Consider the following 19184-nt stretch of genomic DNA (forward strand, 5'->3'; position numbering starts at 1 on the left):
AGGTCTTAATAATTAATAGAAGGTAGCAATTTTTTACATCTAATATGCACATTCCTTAGTTACTTTGTTTGCTCCAGAGTCATTCTCTGTCCCTTTACCCCTAGCAGCTATTCTAGCAGCAGATTCTTCCTAGTAGCCAGCTTCAGACAATTTTTATTTATGAAAAACACCTGCAGTTTTTGTATTTTTCAGTGTGATATTTATACATAAGTAGGATGAAAAGTGGCAGAAAGCTCCAAATGCCATCTTCCCTCAATGCCTTGAGGAAAGGGGCAGTGCAGTCCTCTCACTATTTTGTCATACCTCATTATTCTAATCCTCATCTTTCCACTGTCCTTCCTCATGCATCTGCTTACCTTTGTTGTTCTTTAGGAGGACTCCCCATAGGATTCCTGATTTTGGGGGGATTCCTGATTTTGTGTTACTCTATATGGGAACCCAGCTGTGCCCTGCTGAGAAGTGAAGCAAAATTATCCTGTCCCAGTGACTTGGAATAATCTCATCAGAAAGGGATGGAGGAGTGTCAGGGATGAGTGTCACAACCCTCTGCCACATCAGGAGCCATAAGTGCACCAAGGGAAAAGAATAACTTGGATTTGGTGATCACATCACTTGATGTTTATTTCTGGCAGTATGCCCATAGCCCTGAATATCTAAGAAGGGTGTTTTTATTTGCTTAAATGAGAAGCTCAAGCACACATGTTCTCATCCACACAGCATCTGGTTTCATGGACTTCACTTTGGAGTAGTGAGGGTATGGCTGGATGTAATTGGGGCTTAAAGGCAGGTGTTGCTGGACAGGAGGTAATAACTCCAACCCTGTCATGGCAGTTAAGAACAGGGGTCCATGCCCAAATAAAATGCAGCTTTTTGTTCTCCTTTTGGGGGTCACAAGTCCAGCAGAAGCAGGCTTTGCAGCCAGAAATTAATTTTAACTTAGGAATGTTTGGGGGAGTTAATGATTTACAAGGTAAAGACCATATGTATTCAATTTCAGCAGGATAAACACTGAACTGAGTGGCTTTTTAAGACATGGTTTCAGTCCATTTTTTTGATAAAGAAAATTTATTGTAAAACTCTGATTTAATTATTTTAAAATGCAAAATAAAACTAATTTTAGGATTTTTAAGGCAGGAGTTAATAGTTGTACAATAAATGTTAAAAACTTTTTGGAGGGGCAATAGAATAGTGTTTGAATGTGGGTAAAGGCAGTTACTACTGTATGAAATGTAAAATATACATAATTTGAAGCTCAGGTTTTATGAAGGAATTGGTTCCAATAGCAGTGTTTGCTGATGCTTAATTCTTACCTGGATTAAGTACAGCATTTGAACTGATTGATCAAACCAAGTTTTCCCATCTTTTCTTTGCAATCCAAGATGATGTTGAGCTAAGTGAGTTCTGGAGTCTTTCACAGACAGTACAGTGTTTCTGATGTGCTAATAACTGTATCATACTCATGTAATTGCATTAGAAGATAAGATCTGGGATAATAATTGATATGTTAAAAAATGCAGATATCTCTTTTGGTGAATTAAAACTAATGAGGCTGTTTTATTTTGGATATATAACTCACTTGTATTTTGATGTAGGACAGAAATCTCAAATTACCAGATATTATCACAAGCTAAGAACATTGAGCATTAGTCAGCAGATTGTAATCCAGATCATCTGAATATCATCATATTCTGGGGAAAACAAACCATTTACTGTGTGAAATGCAAGACACCCTATCAACACTAAAGGTCATGCAGACAGGACCTATCCCATGAGTAAAGATCAACAGTACTCCTGAGAAGGAATTATTTGTGGTGGTCTTGGTGAAGCAGCATAACATACCCTGATCTTGTGTTACCACTGTGTCTTTGTTACTGAGCTGCCTGTGAAATAACCCCCTGTCACTTCCTGTGTCCCAGAGCAGTCAGGTCATAGACACAAAGAAATCCAACAGCCAGGAACAGTGGTTGTACCATTTATAGACATTTCCACACATATTCCTGCCTCCTAGCTAGAGGATAAGGCTGGATATGGCTCTGAGCAGCCTGCTCCAGTGGAAGGTGTCCCTGCCCATGGCAGGGAGTTGGAACAGGATGATCTCTAAGGTCCCTTTTGTCCCAAACCATCCCATGACTCTGTGAATACCTAAGTACTGAAGAGGTACTTGGATGAGCATGGCTGGATGTTGATAATTCAGGAGTTATTTCATGTTGAGGTGATTCACTGGTGATTTTCAGATTCAGTGCATGATAACAGAGTGTGCTTAAAAATTGAACCCCTTCTAGGACAGACTCAGTTTCTTTAACAGAGCTTGATATAGTGAGTCCAAGGTGCATTTAAAAGATAGATGAGAGTAAAGTAGAAATTGGAGTTGCCCACCTGTTGTAATTAAGAGGGCTAGTGTATTTTTCCTCCTAAATTAAGACTACATAGGGGAAGAGGATGGAAGAGTATCAATTAATGAAGAGCTATAACTGCTCACTTCTGCTTTCACAAAAATTTAGTTCAGTGGACATACTACTTGGAAATAATTTCAACTTCCTGCTGCCAGAGGAGGAAGATAGAGGGGAACTTCATGAAGTGCTGGAAAGGATGTATTTGCTGGTTAAGAATAGAAAAAATGGAAAGACTGGAAAAGCAATAAATAGCAGCAAAAGGGAAAGTTATGTAGAATACATATGCTCATGGGTAGAGGCTGGAGTTTATGTGCCCTTTCAGAGACAGGATTTGAGCAACAATGATTATTAAAAAGGGACAAAAATTACAGAAAGAGGATTGCAAAGCAGGGTTAGGAGTGGTCAAGTACAGTGCAGTTTCTGTGGATCAGTATGGTATCTGTATATTGGCTGCTGCCACTGTGTGGCTTTAAGACAAGAAAAGCAATTATAGGGCCTCTGGATGTTACTAAAAGTCTGTAGGAAACCTGTACCTGAGGTGAGGTGCTGGCAGGTAGAATCCTGTGATTATGACTTGGTGTCCATGGGAATGTCCTTACATACAGAAAGGATATTTGGAGTCAGAGTAGAATTACAGATGTGCAGTTTGAAATGTTTGATGTGCTCATAAGGTAACTCTTAGTGCTTCTGATCCAGCACTGTCCATTTTCACAAGGGGTGACTCTGCTTTTCTTCCTGAGGAAAACACAATTGCAGAAGTTGCTCTCTCCTTGATTATTTTCCAGCTTTGGTGTGTTGATACTCAGGGAATCTGTAGTTAGAAAGCAGAGATTGTGTGTTGAGAACAGCTGCAGTGTTGGACTTTTAAATGGAAATTTGTGTCTTGTTGTGTGTCTTGCAAAGCACCTAGAATAACAGAAAAGCTGTTTCAAAATTAAATTATGGTAAAACAATACTGTCTGACAGTTTTCATAGGCATTGAAGCAAATTTGATTAATAAGATTCAAATGGAGTTACTGAAACAAGTAACTAATTCCATTAGCAACTGCAAATTAATTCCAAGGAACCTCTGTGGAGAGGGAATTAGCATAGGAAGCCCTGTAAATATGTGTACAATGGGGAACAAAGTTATCTGGCCTACAGGTGGTGTGATCAGTCACAGCCTCGTTACCCATCCCAGATTGCAGTCAGTGTTGTGCTGTGTAGGAGTCTTTGCCAGGTGACCAGACCAGTGTGTGGTGTCCCTGTTGTCCCTGTGCCATGTCAGTCCTGCTGAGCCTCTCTGGCTCTGTGTTTCCAACAGTGGTCTCCATGATGTTTCTGTGGTGGAAGCAAAAAAACAACTCAGTGTGCTTGCATCCAGCTTTTTTCTCCTGAGTCTTGCCTAAGTTCTGCACCCATTTTCTGCCAGCTTGAGGGAATTTGGAATGAGCAGCACAAACACATATTACCATGGAAAAGATGCAGAAATGGGGTGAAATTCCCAGATGGATTGAGCTGTGATGAGGAGAAGATCAACAGCAGAATAATGTACTTGAAAAAAGCTTGACAAGTGCCTTTTGTCCCATATAGTTCTGGGTAGATACTTGGGTAGCAAAAGCTGCAGTGAGTGGTGGTTTTTGTGTTCAGGCTTTCAAATGGATAATGCTCTCACCAGGATGCTTGGGTGGGCAGAGTACAGCAGGAGAGAATGAGGGAAATGAGGGATGAGTGTGCAACTTAATGATGAGGAGAGGAGGTAAAGGGTCAGTGCTACGTGGCCAGTGTGACATAACTTTCAAATAGGTCTTGAGGTATTTGACTAAAAAAACCCACATATTTTTATTAAACCCATGTGTAGCTGTTTTTATACAGCACTGTGAAGTACCAGTGTTCATCAATTACATCTGAAGTTTGTGATTGGAGCAGTAGATTTGCAAGATTTTTTTAGCCTGATAACATCAGAACCATCATAAAATCGAGCTGAAACAGAGGGTGATTCTTTTGTTGAATGTACAAAATATTTAGGCCTCGGTGTTTGTCCAGATAGAGAAAGAAATCTTTAAAACCATCCATAAATTGTGTTTGCATTTCTCCTTTTTGCAGTCTGCCTAAAGCATTTGTCCTTGTGTAACTGGCACTGGTTCTCCTTCAGACAAGTGCAGTGGCAAGTTTTCTGCTGAAAAAGTTACTCAGGTGCAATAGTTTGTCATCTTATTATTGTGTGGGTGTCATGGCTTTTAGGGGGAGCTGTCAGGAAGCTAAGACTGCAAAAATTCGTGTAAACAAATACTTTTTCAAGCCACAACAATGAAAATTTAAAATTCCTGCATGAGAATGAAAGAGGAAAAAAAGGAAAAGTTGTAGAGAACATATTGCACAGACCCAGCTGGAATTACTTCTTGATGAGGTTATGCTTTGAGAGGAGCAAAACTTGAAGGTGGTTTCCTTTGCTGTGCTGTTACTCCTGCTCTTAAATCTGAAGAAACAATCTGGCAAGCTTTCATGTCTTATTTGGTTAAAATACAGCATCCCATGCTTTATGTAACAGTATCTGAATGTGGCATCTCACCTGGAGCTGAACCCCCTGTGTCTCTAACTGGTCTGAAAGCAAAAGAAGCATCTCTGTAGCTCTAGAAGGAGGCAGGGTGGGTGTGGAAACTGAGGGCACTGGGAATATTCATCTGTCTGCTCTGGGTGCCCCAGCCCCCAGGGGAGCACTGGGGGGTGCTCCATTTCTCTCATTCATGGAGAAAGTTTCCCAGACTTCAAGATAGACCAGAATCCACAGAAGTGTGGAATAGATTCTAGAGAGTAGTGCAGGTGTATCACTTAGGGAGAAATTTAGGTTTGGGGATTTTTAGTGTGTTGTGGATGGCAGCAAGACGGAGAGCACGGGGTGTCGTCCTGGGTTTCCTCTTCATGCTTTTTCTTCTTTCTTCTTCTTCTTCTTGGGTTTGGGTGATATTTTGTAATTGGGCAGAAAAGTCCCCACTGTGGGCTTCCAGGGATCAGGTATTGGGTTAAAAGGGAAAATAATCCAGGTGTCATTTCTTAATTGGATAGTTTAGTCTTAAAAGCCCTTGGAACAAGAGATTGTTGGCCATTTTGTGCCTTCTAATGAAAAGCTGCTGAATTCACAGTAGTGGGACTGATTTACTGATAAGAAATAATAAACACCTGAGTCTGAACATGAACTGCTGTCTCAAGTGCCTTCAATCCAGACCCAGAGAAACCCACAACTGGGACCCCCACAGGTGGCTCCTGGTTTTAATGTCTGCTCTGCTTTTCTCCTCCCAGCAGGTATCCCCCGGGCGTGGTCAGCGTGGCTTCCACTGGCATACCTGCAGCAGTAGAAGGAATAGTCCCCAACCCCATGTCTCTATCACACGGCCTCCCTGCTGTAGCCCACCCGCCCCATGCTCCTTCCCCCGGCCAAACTGTCAAACCAGAAGCTGATAGAGACCACCCGAGCGACCAATTGTAGCCAACAACAGCATTCCCAACATCGGAGACTTCAGCCACAGCGTGGAAAAACACACAACTCAAAACACAACCCTGGATTTTGATTAAAGGCAAAACCATGAACTTACAGGAGGAGACGATTATTGGTTTAGAAACTGGTCCAATATACAGTATAAAAGGAAAAGGTGGGAGACAAAAAGAAGATTTGGAAACATTTTTTTCCTCCGTATAAATTGTAGTTTGTCCCTGTCCAGTGGACTGATTCACTGTTTCTGTGTCCTATGGGTTCTTTGTTAAGCAAGAGAAGTTAGTAGTTAATTATATCATGAATGTACTTGTCTGTGTACAGTTTCTAGAACATTAAAAAGGGTTTGTTTGCTTAGCTGTCAACAAGGAAAAACATAAGGGAGGCATTCAGCAAACCAGTTTTGAGATTAAAAATCCTTTCTTTTATATTTTCAAACATGCCCAAAAATGAGGCAGTTGGCAAACTTCTCAGGACAATGAATTTTTCCCATTTTTCTTTCTACGCCACACAGTGCATTGTTTTTTCTACCTGCTTGTCTTATTTTTTAGAATAATTTAGTAAACAAAAGAAAAACAGTTTCTCCTAATTTTGGCATGAATTCCCTTATTTCAAAATGAAGACAACCTTGCGAAGAGATTTTGAGGAAAACAAAAAGGTTTTGTATAAACGAGCATTGTGCTTTTTGTCACCAGTTAAAGTATATATTATTGGTGGTATCTGGAAAAGGCACTAGACTACTGAAAAGTAGCAGCATTTCATTGCCTACATTGATTCCTTCCTGGTAATGTGGTAGGCTAGCAATATTTTTGGTTAAAATCATGTTTGTGACTGTAACCATTTGTATGAATTATTTTAAAGAAATAAAAATCCCAGACAAATATCATATGTGTAAAAATTTTTATTTCTAGTAACTGTTTATTCAACTTTTATTAGGTTTCTTAGCTGTAATTTTTAAACAGATGCTGTCAAGTATTTCATTTCTAGCTTTACTTTGCTCTCTGTTGTTTGTAATACTGTCTTGGAAGCTTGAAAAATAAAAAAAAAAAATAATTCTTTCCATACCATTTTTCCCTTTACATTTCGTAAATGTTGATCTTTTTTCCTGTGTTTCTAATGGAGTTTGAAATTAAGATGGATTTTGATTTGTACACCGGCATCATCAGCTACAATGTGGTAACAGCATTTATGCCACCACTGTGGGCAGAGCAGAGGAGGTACAACAGCAACACAACAACAGCAGTAATAATAATAATAAATGTCTTTTGCCGAAGTCCAACACGAGAAGTGTCCATTGTTTTATTTGTTTCTGTGATGGTGGAAGGCTGCAGCAGGATGTAATTGTATTTGCTTTATTGAAGGAGTTTGTTTCTTTGAGCACAGGCAGAAGTGTGTTCCAGGCAGGTTAGATTCCAGCTGGATGCTGTTCAAACCTTTGCTGTGCTCCTGGCTAAGGCATCCTTCATCTCTAAAATTTTTTTTAAAAATCAAAAGTTTGGCTGCTTCAGTAGGGAAACCCATGGTAGGCAAAACTGAACCTGGGCATGAACCTCCTTGGTGCTCTTCTGTCTCTTTTTTCACCATTAGTCTGTACAGAGCATCCACCTAAACTTGGTGAGCTGGTTTTATGGGATCTGTGAGAAGTTTTGGCCCCCATTCCTGCAGGTCTGCAGAGCAGCCTCCACCTCAGGTCAGGAAAGGGGAAGAGGCTGTAAATCACAAAACACTGGAATTTGTGGGTATGCAGGGAGCACATTGTACAGTGAAATTTTATCTGTGGAAGAGAGGAAGTTTTTTGCCTTGAACATATAGAGCTAAAAATGTCATCTGTTATAATTTATTTGATGATAAAACTGTTTCTGTTCCCTCTATGAAACAAAACAGAAAACAGCGCTAAAGCTGCAAGTTATCCCAGCAAAGACACTTCTAGGAACTTTGAGGCCAAAAACTTGCAAAAAACCAAATGCAGTCTCCTTCTGTTGAAGTGGGATTTCATATTTCTTGGGTAATTCATATTTTAAGATGCTGCTTTGTCAGACTGAACTTGCTTCTTTAACATATGTGAAACAAACATTTAACATCTGGCTGCCAAGAATTGCTGACAGCCACATTTGCAGCCCCATTTCCCAAGGAAAAGCCAGGAGTGCTCCTTGCATCGCTTGGACATGGCTTGTGTAAGTACATTTTGTTCCTAGTGGATTGATAATTGAACTAGAAATGGTATTTATTGTGTGCACTTCTTGGGATCAGTTCAGAAGCACAAAATCTTTTCAGGATTTGAGCCTGAAATGCATGTTCAATGTTTTCACGTGGTTTTCAGGTTATTTCTTGGTCTGACTAGAGCAGAGTAATCCAGTTTCCTGCTTCAGAAAGCAAAAGCCATCTGGGCAGGGACAAGACTGATGGGCACTGACTTTGGGTTATGGTCTGAAAATCTGAAAAGTAGTGAAAATCCAAACTTGGGGTAAATGACTGATTGGAAAAGTGGCCCATAATAACCAAAAGACTGTTAAGCCAGAGCAACCTTCTCTCTTTTATGACTGCTTTTATTGGGTGGTGATGAGATTTTCCTCCACTTGGTGAAGGATGTGCTAAATAAGTGTAGACAGCAGAGGAGGCAGTTAGTGGGAAAATACAGAGTGGAGAAGGTGATGGCAGCAGAGGCTCCAGGTGACCTGAGGCAGTGCTGAAGGAGGAGTTGGATCGATGTGCCTGCCTTGAACATGATCTGCTTTTGGTGGCATTGTTTGAATTACAGGTCTTGATGAAGAGTGAGGCTGAACATGACAAAAATGCTGCTGGCTCAAAGGCTGCAGGGTGGCAGGAGGCCCTGGGGCTGCACAGGAATTTGGTGCTGTCCAAGAACGGGCAGAAAGGTGCCAGTTGTGCAGGTGCAAAGCCAGGTGGTTGCAAATCAAACAGAAGCTTAGCAGGAAAAGGACCCAGGGTAGGACTGGTGGATTGGTGCTGTGGGAGGGAGCAGTGTGGTGGCAGATTCATCTGGCAGGGTGGTTTTGGTAGGTCTGAGAATGGATCAGAGGTGTCACACAGGTCCTGTTACATTTGCTGAGTAATTTTGGTCAGGCATTTTCAAAAGACTGAGCTGGAGCTGAAGTCATAATTGAGATGGGCTCTCAGATTCACTGATGGTGTGCAGGACTCAGGGGAGGAAATCTGAGTAACTTGGTATTTTCAGCTTAAACTGAAGGCTGAGTTGGGGAAATGGCTATAAGTAACAAATGCTCTGGAGGAAGGAGAAATGTTAGAGAAGTGCTGGTGCATGACAGTTTAAGCTGGGTTAAGGAAAGTTCTCTGTCAATAGGGAGGTCCTGGGACCCAGTCCTGAAGTCTCTGCAGCTTGGGTTGGGGTTTTTGTTTTGTGTTTGGGTCCTTTTGGTTTTTTATATAGCTTCTTTTTTATAATCCAGAATGTGAGAATGTTGTTTAAAGGTTGTACAAAATTGCAGCCAAACCAGCAACTAGAGGCTTTTTTTCCATTCAGGATAAAACACTTTAACTCCCTTTTAAACAAGCTTCAAGGCCTTTTCCCTTATTAGAGGGTTTTGGGGTTTTTTTTTTTTGTGAAAATGCATTATTTCCTTGTCCAGTTTCCACCTCAGGTTATTAAGGCTGGCTTTCCAAATTACCTTGACTGCTGCAGTTTATCTGTTCCCAGCTTGCTCCTCAGACTGAAGGGTTTTCTCCTCTCATTTCAGTAGATACATAGTGTTGGTTGTTCTGCTTGAAGGAGAAGGCAGCACTAGCTGTATTTCCTTTATTCAGTTCACTCCAACCTTACTATTTTGTAATTTGGAGGAAAAAAAAGTCAGAGTCATTCATTTTAAGGGCAGAGTGTAGTATTATATCATTTGTCTGACCCCTTAGTAAAGCTGTTAAGTGTGATATGTGATATGAGTCTTCCTTAGACTTGATGCCATGTTTTGAATTCAGTAAATCTTTCAGAATTATTTCTAGTATTTATGTGAAAATGTCAAGTGATGGGTGGTTTTTTGCTGTTTCCTTTAGTAGCTTGTTTAAACAAGGAATGACGGTCACTGTAATTTTTAAATGGCTTTATTTAATTTGGCTTTCCCTGCCTCTAAATTCCAGTTATTGTTTCATGTTAATTATAAGGTCATGAAGGCTGACTTGAATTTAGTGAGCATGTCACATTTTAGCCATTTTGCCCTTGTGCTGAGGTCAGTGACACATCTTCCAGGAGGAATAAACGGTTTTCTTTTCCAGTTGCTTCCATTGCATTTTCCATTGCACTTTCCATCCTTTCTTTGTTTCTCTGTATTTTTGCCCTTTGGAATGGCTTAGTCCAATATGGTTATCTTCTACAGATGGAATTTCAGAGTGTCTGATCTCAGTCTTTCAGCTGTTTTCTTCTTCCTTCCATCAGCTTTCCAATTTCCTTGGTAAAGTTTCCTTCAAGAATTTTCCTTCAAAGTCAGAAGTGCTCGAGGAAATTAATTAATCCTCTTCTTGGTCCTTCTTTGCCCAGGTAGCACCTCATTAGCAGCCAGAGCTCCACATTGAGTGGTCCTGCTCCTTTCATCCACCATCTGCACACTTTGTGTGTCTGCCTCTTGCAGAGTGGACCTTTCCTGGGTCTCACACTTCAGATCAGCCCCTCAACATCTGCCTCGTGTCCTTCCTTGTCCCTTTCTAGCCTTTGGGAGACCTGGAATGTTACCCCTAGATTTCTTCCCTTTTCTGAAAGTCACTTCCACTTTCCATCTGTGAGTTTCAGCTTGACACAGTCTCAGCTCTCCTTGGCGGACCTCCTTGCTCACCACCTCACTAAACCCATGTCATATATTTTTTGTATCCAATTTGGGGTTTGGGATCACCCAGCTGCTCTTTTTTTTTTTTTTTTTTTTTTTTTTTTTTTTTTTTTTTTTTTAATCCCCATCTGGAGTTTCCTTCCTTCATTTTCTGTACCACAAAAACAAATAAACCTCTTCATATCTGGTCTCAGCACTTTGCTTTGCCTTTACACTTCTGCTCAAAGCCATAATGGAGTTTTTTTTTGAAGCAGCACTGTTTGTTTGGGGGGGTCATGATGGTGTCATGGCCACCATGAACAGACTAAAGTATGTCCTTGGGATGTTCAGAGGCATCTGGGACATGCCCAAGATGACACAGGTAATTCTCTGAGCATGCCAGTCCCTTGAAGATATTTGTTACTTACACAGTCTTTAACTACACATCTATGCCTCTTCTTTCATGGTCTGCCTAAAAAGGAAAAGGAGTTGCTGGCTCAAGAAGTAAAGTGAGAAAGTCCAGGAAGAACCCCAAAATCAAATGTTTCAAAGGTCAAAGATTTAAGGCAATGAAGCAGAGCAAGATCATAGCTGAAATTGCCACAATAACCTTTTGTTATGTGTCACACTTGATGCAGTAGAAGCAGACAGTTTTGTGTCAGTGTGACAGTGCTATTTATTTGTCTGTGCTGTGTAAACAGAGACCTTTTAGAGTTTGGGAAAAGCTTACAGAGCTGGCTCCCTGGATAAACTCTAGGAGACAGGGCAGCATATCAACACCTAAAAATAAATCTCCTGAGGAGCTGACATCCCAGACTTGTGTTTCCAAACCCCTCCAGCCATTTTCAAAGTGTCCCACCCAATGCAATGTGTTGAATTCTCAAGCCAGTTGCCTCCAACACAGCTGTCAGCTCCACAGCCCATCCCCATCCCTGGGACCTCAGGAAGCAGCAAACTTCCTCCTCAGCACACCTAAAAGCACCAGAGTAAATCCCATTTAAGTCCCTGCTGCTGTTCAGTGGGATTTTGGTTAAGCCCTCATGTAAAGCTAAGTCTCTGCTGTATTTTACTGCTCTTAAACCACAACAGAAAGAAAATCTGCTGGTGGTGTTTTCCAGTAACACATTTGCAGTTATCAGCACCAGTGGTTTCCATGTGAAAATGGGGTCAGGGGATTTCCAGCCTCTTTTTGATACAAGTTTTAGTTCATTTTGCTGTTTGCTTGCTCGTGTTTTTTCAAGGCCTAGTGTATGTGAAATGTCTTTATTGTGTATGAAGTTCTGGTGATAGATTTTTGTCTCTTAAGTTGCAGCACTTTGTAATTAGCTCCAAGGCCATTCCTTCCCATTCCCAGCATGGAGTGCCTGTCCTTTGAAACTGATGGCTGAAACGAAGTTTTCAAGTATTCATATTCTCAACAGCTGTAGTTTTCTTTTTCTTTTTTCTCTTCCTCCTGCAGACCAGCTATTTTCAGTGCAGAGCACAGCCCTCATATTGTGAGAAGCACAGGTAAGAGTGAAAAACCTCCACTGTGGCTCAGAGCTCATTTCAGAGGTTTTCAGCCTCTGTAAATTTAAAAAAATAAAGGCATGCTTTTGCATCATGTAACTAGTGGCTGAGTTCTTACCCTATTTTACAGACAAATAAAAGTCTTGATTCTGTTTAAAGAGCAGTACTAAATTGTTCCCCCTTGGATTGTGGCACATATACCACTTGGATTTTCAGATGTGTCCAAATGTGCCATTCCAGTGAGTGCCTTTCCAAGTGACACGGGGGCTGGACTGAACCTCATCATTTGGAGAACTCTCTCTCTGTGTTACATCCAAATTTGCTGGGAGTAGGATAAGATTTCTGATGTCACAGTGATCCCCAATGCTCTTTAGTTTTTATCTGCAATTAATTGTCAGTGGAGCTGCAGTGGCTCCCAGCAGTTTGGGATGTTTGTGTGACACAGCAGAGTTCAGAACTAAGGGGACACCAGAGTTTCCCTTTGAAAAAGGCTGTTGAGCCATTAGATGGTGGCTGCTCTTAAATCTAGATTCATCTGTCTGGGCTCTTTCTTCTGCTTGTCCTCAGTAACCTAAGTGAAATCCTAAGAGAAATAGCTCCTCATGTATGGAGTTTCTCCAGTTAAGTGCTTTAGGTTACAGTGGAGCAAACCAGGGAGAGTCTCTGCAGATCTGAGTGTGTCCAGAGTAAACCTCTCGTTGGAGTTCTTTCATTTTCTGCTTTCAAAGTGGCTTTGCTACTTAGGAGATGCACAGAGCAGAAATAAAATGTCATGCAGAAGAGGTGCCTCTGTGTGCTGCTCCTTATCCCTGTCTCTCCAGATACATGCAGCCCCCATCAAATCTCTCCCCAGAGGACATAGCAGGATGAAACTTCTCCAACCTGCAGAGCTATTTTTGAAAAACTGCTTTGATAATCCACATCTGATAGTTCACCCCAAAATCTGTTGTGAGGTTTAAAAGTCCAGCTGTTGGAAGCACTCCTAAACAGCTGCTTAGGCTCAGCTCCATCGGCCTCTGAAATCCCTTTGGGGATGTCGATTCCTGGGTAGGAAGTTTTGTTTGTGATATCTTGGGGGTTTTAAAATGCTTTTTCAGTGTGATCATTCCAGGGCTCTGGATTTTCAGAATTGCAGTGCCTGCTGTAACCTTCGCTTGGCAAAACATGTCAGGGGTAGAAATTGCTGCCTGACCTCCTCATCAAGTTAAATCCATGAAAATTCAGGAGAAGAACGCGATGGAATCGATGTCCTTCCTTCCCTCCCCTGGAGGGGCGGCTGCAGCGGTACCAACCCAAAGCTTTGGCCGCAGCCAGGGATGATCTAAGCTCGAATGTCCCGTGCCAAGCCCTGCATTTTGCAGGAGGAGCGAGGGCAGAGCTGAGCTGTTGTTTTCTCCCATTCCCTTCTCAGGATTCCTTCGCGCTCGCCGCTCCCCGCCGGGGTCGCGTCCTGGCCCCGCAGCACCCGGGCTGCCGCACTCGAGTTTCCCACTGATTTCTCGGCTAAATTTGAGACCTCCGGGAGATCTGGCTTGTGCCTGTCACATATGCTTTATTTTGTTTTATCTTCTGCTGTCCCCTTCTGCCGTTTCGCTCCCGCTGATGGTGACAAAGGCGCAGGAGGTCCCTCCGCGGTATCCACTAGGTGGCAAAATGCACTTTGTGCATGGAAAGGACGTGGGAACCCCCGGGAAAACCGGGCTGGGCTTTCCCCGCCGCTGCTCTCAGCCGCCTCCATCAATGTTTATTTTTTATAAGGTATTTTGGCGTGTTTAGGTACCGCTCATGGAGCATCTTCCCTTCGAAAGTCTGTAAATGCTCCTGCTCTTATTTGTGGGTTGATCATTCGAGGTTGGCAACACATTCTGCCATCGTGTCCCAGAGTTTGAAGAGGATAAAATATTAACCAACCTGGTGGGACTGTTAAATTCATAGAATTCGCTGTTAAAAAGCTGTGCCTGTACTGGCTCCCCTGTTAATCACAAATCAGGTGTCATTTCCCTTCTTAAATTACAGATGGGATCTGTTCAGGACAGGAGTTCTGTGAATTATTTCTTTCATTTATAAAAAAATATATGAATATTGCATAATTCATTCACCAAATATTTTAGAGGCACAAATATGGGGGGGAAATGAAACAAAAAATCAGAGGAGAAGCATGGACACCCTTGGCATTTTCCAAGGCTGGAGCATTGCTATTTGTTATCCTGACTCCATGAGATTTTGTCCTCTGTGGAATACACCCTTGTGCTTTTGCCTACTGGAGATGTCTCAAGTTACAGACTTCCATCAGGGTCTGGAGGTTTTTTTTGTTTTCTCAACAGCTTCCAGGGGCCCTCGCAGGGAAGTTTCCAGTTCCCTCTCTGTGATGACAGCAGCGCTTTTGGCTGGCTCCTTTCAGACATCTCACACACACATCCAAGCCTCTCCTAGCCTTGTTGTCCAATTCCCTGACAACATCCTTGCAGCCATGCACCTCACTGCCCCGCTGAGCCTACCTGGATTTGGGTAGTGGTACCTGTTCTTCAGAGGTGCTGGGACATGAAATTCATCCCCTGCACACCTGGGTCCTGCAGTGCCTCCAGTGGCATCTTCACTGCCTCTTCTTTGGTTTTCCTTGGAAAGGCAAGCCCCAAAATGATGATCTGACATATTGTGTTTTGGAATGTGGTGGGAATCTCCTGGTCTGGAACTCTGAGAAACATGGGCAGTGTTTGATTCATTTTCTTTCTCTGTGTCACTGGCAGACTGGACATTAAAGTCTAAGTCTTAAAATTAGGCCCAATAATAATTCCACTAGATTGGGTCTAGAAAAAAGCAGTAGATGTGAAACAGCTTTGTGACCAGTCATTTATTAATGGAGCATTGATCTTCTGATGGAAGGCTCTGTACAGTCCTATCAAAAATGCAGCATGGTGCTGGTCACTTCAGCATCATGGTGTTCATGTGGCCATGCTGATGTTCTCAAAATATCACAGGTTTGGATTTGCTAATTTTTGAGTACTTGTCTTCAGAATCTTAGTACTGATATTTTAAGATTTGTATTCATGAATTCACCTTTAGTTCTCGTAGCTTCAAAGAGTTCTGGTTGTTTTAATAGTGTGATTGATCAGGTGAGATGACAGTTTTCAGCTAGCTTCCTGGGATGCCCTTCAGTTTGCAATAATTTCCTTGAGGCAAAAACAAAAAAGACCCAAAACCCGAAAACCTGCTAATGGAGTAAAACCAGATTTTCCAGGAATGCTAAATATAATATATATATATTTTTTTTTTCTGGAATTAAATTGACAACGTTATTTGTCTTTAATGGACATGAGAAACATGAAGAGCCATGTGAAAGGACGTGGTGGTCCCAGTTTACAGCAAGGGTGATGTATTTGTTTTTTATAAAGGGTTAATCAATGATTAACAGGCATTGCAATCAATAGTTAATTGATTGTTGTTAGCTTGTTGCTCACATGGCTTGTAGCTATCTGCATTATTGCACTCACACTGTAATGTATTTATTAGCTATTAATCACACACTAGTGGTTTTTAAATGTTTTAAATTCACTTTATTAGGGTAACTAAATTTTCAGTAGCACATCAGTGAACTTGAGTCCTGCCTTCACATTAGCAAAAGGGAATATATGAGAAAGCAGCTAATTTGGCCTTGCTTTCTTTAATTTGAGGAACTCATCAGCTGCATACATGGAGGAACCATCACATTATAAAAGCAATTTTAAGTAAAACACACCATTTATGGAAGAAGCACTCTTAAAGATTTTTGTAATTACAAATATTTGTACTGTTAAATGAATTGCATTGAAGTATTTGTTGTTGTTGTTGCTTTATTTCCCTGGAGGACTCTTCTGTAGTGGGAGCTTTGTTATGTTGATAAATGTGCCTGAAAGCTTTATAATGTACTGATGCATTGTAATGATAAATAGAGCTGGTTAAGTAGTAAAGATCAAACACACAATTAAACAAACTGTAATATACATCTTGCTGAGCAAGGGAAAACAACAGTGGAATCAGTAGAGATGAATACAAATGGCTTTATTGAACTAAGCAAAAAATATATTCTTATGCCTACAGAATGAGGAAATTTGGCCTGATACTTGCAAGAACAGCCTTATAAAGTGCTTAATCAGATATAAAAGGTCTTTAAGCTGTTCAGCATTTGCAATCAGCAGACAGGGCTTTCTCTGAGTAATAGAGATGTGCAAGAACCCAGAGGATGAGTGAATCAGTGCAAGGTGGGACAGCCAGGAGAGGAGCCTGGCACAGCAGGCAGGGCTCCCAGGTCTGCCCCAGCAGGAAAATTAACAAAAACACATCGCACTTGACAGAAAGATTAGAACAGAATATTGGCACTGCCTGCTCCTATTGTCCAGAATGGCCTTTCCTAGAACCTTTCCCAGCAGGGAAGGGAGGCTAGTTCACACTTGGCAAGGCCACAGAGGTTTCACACTTGTTATTGCTGTTTGCTCTTCCAAATGCCAGGAGGAAATGTGGTTCAGGAGCAAGCTGGAAGAGGGAAATCTGGCCATGCATTATGGCAGAGGCACAAAAAGGAAGCTTTAGCATGGAGGCATTGAGAGGGGCTTTCATTCCCCACTCAGAGCAGTACCCACACAACCTGCTTGCAGATTGTTCTTGTCCATTCCAACCTTGAGTTTCTCTGAAGGGTGTTCTAAGTGAATCTCCCTTGCAGGAGTACCCATGGCCAAGTCAGGACAATAGGAATTTCATAGCTCAATTTACAGATGCTATGGTGAAATAACTCCTAGAGGAGTTATGCAGGTTACAGCAGCCAGAAGAAATACTAATTCTCCTGGATCGACTTTTTGTGAGCTCCTACCCTGCACAGTGCTTTGCCCACCTGGAATATCATAAGCCATTTAGATTCCTTTGCATATCTGGGTATTAACAAGACTCAGGGGGAGCAGCCAAATCCTGCTTCACTGGTGCCAGCAGTCAAAATCCTAAGCCTTGTGCACACTGGCCAATTATTGTGTAAAATCCCCACTGATGCTCACCAAGCTCTGCTCTACCACCAGGAAGTACCCAGCAGACAAAAAGCATCTGCTGATGCTGTGGTGTGGCTGCTGGAAATGTCCTTTCCCAAGGATGCAGAGTGTGAAATGTTCCAGCAGACCCGTTAGCTCCAATTTGCTGTGTGCTGCTGAAAGCTTTGCACGGACTCCAGGAAGTCAGGCTTATTTAATGAGAAGCAGGAGAGTAATAAAGGCTTCCAACTTCTGGAGCTTAAGAGAAAAAGGAGTGGCCAGGGAAGGTGCTGTGGCCCCCCTGCCCCTGGCTTCCCACAACCTGAGCTCCAGGTGTTGCTCAACCCGGAGTTGCGTGGGAGTTCCCAGGAATATGCACGGGAATAGAGGTGGCTTCTCCTCTGTAAAAAAAAAATACTTCTGCCCCAAGAGCTGCATGCCACTCCACAGAGTTATTTAGATGTCCAACTGCCACCTAAACACCTTTTCAGATGTGGGCTTTGGTCCTAATTGTGTTGCTGCACTCTGCAGTGTGGCTGGTTCTGCACGGCAGGCACCAGATCAGAAGGGACTGCAGAGAGAAGCACAGCCCGGCAGCCACAGGGTTTGATTTAATTGGGCTGGGCTGGTTTATGGTCCCTTGATAAACCTATTTTTTTCCTTGTTGAAAAACAACGTGTCTGCCAAGGCCAGCAGGAAGGTGGGAACTGTCTGGAGGTGAAATTGCAGACTGACTGGGATAACCCTGCTTGATGGGAAAGAGACTCCAAAGGGTTTTGTGATGTCTGTCGGTTTATGGCTTCTCTTCCTCACTGAGTTTGCAGCCCAAAGATTATTTTGGATGCTTGCCTGTTCCCAGAAGCTCCATGTGCTCAGAACAATTTCAGCTCTGCGTTAAGACAATAATTATAATCAAATCTCACGCTCTGCTGCCTCGGCCAGTCACCTCCATGGAGCAGATGGGAAGGGGTCTCACATCAGTGAGGGCTTCCCCTCCCAGTGTACAACTGGCCTGGTGTCTTCAGAAAGGGTTTTTTTGTTTTTTCCTTTGGCTCCCCTCTGCTTCTCCTGTGGCATCAGGGACAGAGTGCAGCTGGAAAATTGTGGGCAGGGTTGGAAGTGCAAGGAAGGAGAAAGTTATTTTGTCTGCTGCCTGCCTGCTGCTCCTTGTTCACACCCCAGCCTGGGAGCAGGCAGGCAAGGAAACTGTGCTTTTGGTAGTCCCTCTGCAGGTCTGGGACCTGCCCCTGGGCTCAGCCTGCCTGGTCAGTCCAAGTCCTGCTTTCCCAGAGAGCAGAATCACAGAATCCCAGAATGGGTCAGGTTGGAAGGGACCGTAGTGGGTCACCAGGTCCAACCCTCCTGCTCAGGCAGGTGCAGTGGTTGAAGAGCAGCATGGCCCTGCCAGGGGTGTTGTGCTCTCCTGTCATGGCAGACGTGGCTGGGGGCACACACAGAGGTTGCTGGTGGTGTTGGCAGTGCCACACTGAGCTTATTGATGACCTTGAACAGCAAAAACACAGGGGCAGCCACAGTCTGAGTTTGCTTTGGAAGGTTGTCCCACAGCACATCCATCCCTCCAGCTTCCTCTGCAAGTCAGGTTTAAGGCCAGATGTGAGCAAGTCTCTTTTGTTGGATTGTCCCTCTGTGTTGTGTCACCTCAGTCAAAAAAGCAGAAAGGTCCCTGCTCAGCTCTGGTGTCATTTTGAACCCCAGATGATGTGGTAAGTCTTTAGAAAGTTATAAATTGAGGGGAAAGGTGCCTTTGGGAAAATTTTCCCAAAGCTGCTGAATTGACTGGGTGTTTGTTTTAAAACCAACTCCTCCACCATCTGTTGGGGGGCTTTCCTTAACAGCCCAGCCCGTGCTGCATCACTGGTGGCTGAGATGCTGGAGATGGAAGAGCATCTCCTCACATTCCCCTGTGGTTTTATTCCACACAGAGCTCCTCAAGCAGGTTGGGAGTGAGGACCCTCTGGTTACCAGTGCTGGTCAGACTCAAACAGGGCAATTAGAACTCATTTGCCTGGAGCTGGTGCTGTGAGACTGGGAG

General features: G+C 42.7%; 1 protein-coding gene across 6 annotated transcripts in view; it reads left to right on the top strand.

Annotated features, from left to right (window-relative positions):
* CTBP1 (C-terminal binding protein 1) overlaps positions 1 to 7143 on the top strand; it is a 236545-nt gene extending 229402 nt beyond the window's left edge. For 5 of the 6 annotated variants that reach the window (XM_059845360.1, XM_059845366.1, XM_059845362.1 and 2 more), the window contains one exon: positions 5673 to 7143. In XM_059845360.1, the coding sequence (XP_059701343.1) occupies positions 5673 to 5859 (187 nt within the window). In that variant the 3' untranslated portion in view covers positions 5860 to 7143. The remainder of the gene's footprint in view (positions 1 to 5672) is intronic. The other variant, XM_059845361.1, reaches the window with a different exon arrangement.
* Positions 7144 to 19184: the final 12041 nt, after the last annotated feature.

This window comes from Haemorhous mexicanus, chromosome 4, assembly GCF_027477595.1.
Source record: "Haemorhous mexicanus isolate bHaeMex1 chromosome 4, bHaeMex1.pri, whole genome shotgun sequence".
Lineage (NCBI taxonomy): Eukaryota > Metazoa > Chordata > Aves > Passeriformes > Fringillidae > Haemorhous > Haemorhous mexicanus.